At 50.0% G+C, this 2,234-nt stretch overlaps 1 protein-coding gene across 2 annotated transcripts; it reads right to left on the reverse strand.

The window, feature by feature from the left end:
• Window positions 1–241: 241 nt before the first annotated feature.
• On the reverse strand, window positions 242–1,477 carry LOC6602642 (extensin). 2 transcript variants are annotated; one of them, XM_002027627.2, is made up of 2 exons: window positions 717–1,477; window positions 242–655 (listed from the first exon to the last, which is right to left on the reverse strand). In XM_002027627.2, exons 1-2 carry the CDS (start codon window positions 1,417–1,419, stop codon window positions 333–335), a joined length of 1,026 nt encoding a protein of 341 aa, XP_002027663.1. In that variant the 5' UTR covers window positions 1,420–1,477; the 3' UTR covers window positions 242–332. The 2 variants fall into 2 exon arrangements, with proteins under 2 accessions (XP_002027663.1, XP_026846684.1); XM_026990883.1 differs by having other exon boundaries at window positions 605–655; window positions 734–1,477.
• Window positions 1,478–2,234: the final 757 nt, after the last annotated feature.

The following is a 2,234-nucleotide window of genomic DNA, read 5'->3' on the forward strand; positions in this document are numbered from 1 at the left end:
ATTGCCGAACGAGCTCTAAGGTTGTGGGTTTCCCTTACTCAAACTTGTGTTTGACTCATTAGAGAGCTTTCGCCATTAGACCTTCCGCGATTTCCTTTCGGTGTCTCTCAAATGTGCCATGATCCGCCAGAATCGCCCATCCCACATGCCAACAAATGACCGCTGCACAACTAGATGGCCATCAGTGTCTAGCGAGACATTTGCTTACTACCAAATTTAAGCATTTATTAGTATACGAAAGATTAGAATACCCCAACAAAAATAGAAAAACCTTACGGATATATGTACATACATATTTACTAATATTGTTTCTGTCCCTTCCGAAGGCTTCGTTAGGAAATCGGATCTCGATACACGTACCCCGAGGACTTGACAGGTATACCGTCCCGTGGCGGCTGTGCAAGAGAAGACTCTGAAGATTCTCTGGAGAAGTCAGCCGAATCGTATTCGTTCGCATAGTTGACTACAAACCACGGTAGGTCTGCCCCAGAGTTTCCATCCACATCTGCACCATTGTAATTGTCAACCGGGGCTGTCGCGTCCGTGCCGTCATCGTCTTCGTTTTCGCCATCCGGTGCGTCTTCCGGACCCGCCTCCACCGGTCCCACTTGCGCAGCAACTCCGCCACCGACCACGCTTGGCCTATAGTAAGTATCTGCAAAGTGTTGGGGAGAATCCAATTGTTCGGCAATTAGCTAAAAGTTTATGTATTTTACCAGTAGATTGTGCGTACTGATAGACAAGTCGATCGTTTAGCTCGGCTGCTGGGCGGCGCGTCTGTGTCTTTGTCTGTGGTTGGGGCAGCGGCTGACGGGGCTGCGGACGGGGACCGGTACGGCGACGGGGTGCAGGACGATTGGGGAGTGATGGTGCAGGCGGTACCTGTTTTGGTGGAGGCGGCGCATCGTAGTCATAATCAGCTTCGTATCTAGCAGCCAATGCAGGACCAGGAGACTTTCTTTGTAAATATAAGGGGCGCAGGGGGCGTCTGGCAAGGCCTGACTGCGGCGGTGCTTTTCCCAAAGCATCTTCGTAGTCTGTTTCATAGTCAAACGGCAGGTAGCCGAAGGAATAGTAGCCGTGCGGTTGCAGGACTGGCCTTTGGCGTGGAGGCGGAGGCGGAGGCGGAGGAGCTGGTGGTTGGACTGGCGGTGCAGTCGTTGTTGTTGTTGTTTTCCTGGGGCGACTCGTTGTGGCTTTGACTTTGTCGGCCTTTGCATTTGAGAACTGGGCACTCTTCAGGAGCAGATTACGAAGGACCAGCCCAAAGTCAACAGTGACGGTGCCGCGCTTCACTCTCAACTCTGATTCTTCGATCTCCGATCTCGTGGTCGAGACCTGTGGCGTCATGGCATGACTCCTGGCAGGACCGAGACCCAATGCGACTAGGAGCAGCACTAGGCAAATCTGGCGCAGCATATTCCCACTGATATCCGTAAGTAATACCGATAAAGTTCTGGGTAGTAGCGCTTTTAGTACCGCACTAGGCGCCGTCTGACTAAAAACTGGCCCTAATCAGCGGTCCAGTCGACTTCGGGCGTAACGCCGAACGAGCCTGGCTGATGGCTGGTGGATTAGTGGCCCAAATCTCAACAAGTTAGACGGGTTAGATGCCAAGCTCTAGAAACACTTGCTAACAAAATCATACTTTTATTTCATACATGGTCGTGCATGACCGGCAAGTGCCCCAAGGATACGGCAATTGTACGGCAAAACGCTTCCCAGGTATGAAAGAAACTTAAGGTTCATTTATGGTATATCGATATATAAAAACAAGGTTTATAAACGGCAAGATATAGCATATACAATGCTGGAACTGGAACTGGAATAACACTCAGAAACTGTCTGTATTTTTCATTTTTGCTCCTTTAACCAACTTCCCTCTGCCTTTAGTGAGATCCAGGCCCCCTAGCTCTCTTTAAGTTCCTTCTGTGGCAGCTCACTGTTACTCTTCAGTTCTCGATGGTAATTCGCTATTCCATGCGATAAAGCTCGAATCATATTATGGCTATTTTTTGGAGGTCATACACACTCCTCATCGTGCAGTGTGGGCCCTTTGGCCAAACTGGCTGAGTATCGGGTATAAATGTTCAGTCGCGGCCCTGGCTGCGACTCACAACGTTCCCGCTCGTTTTTGGTCGTAGTTCAGAGCTCCAAATCTATCGGAAAACGTAGGTTTGATTCTGGAGGTTGTCTGTTCAATAGTGTTAATAGACGGCCCCGCAGACCCCGAC

The sequence above is a fragment of the Drosophila persimilis genome, unplaced genomic scaffold, assembly GCF_003286085.1.
Source record: "Drosophila persimilis strain 14011-0111.01,24,50 unplaced genomic scaffold, DperRS2 tig00000622-arrow-arrow-pilon, whole genome shotgun sequence".
Classification (NCBI taxonomy): Eukaryota; Metazoa; Arthropoda; class Insecta; order Diptera; family Drosophilidae; genus Drosophila; species Drosophila persimilis.

Coding starts and splice junctions, on each gene's coding strand:
- LOC6602642 (XM_002027627.2), bottom strand. CDS start 1,419: ATGCTGCGCCAGATTTGCCTAGTGCTGCTCCTAGTCGCATTGGGTCTC. Junction 656..716: donor TCAGTACGCACAATCTACTG/GTAAAATACATA, acceptor AACACTTTGCAG/ATACTTACTATAGGCCAAGC.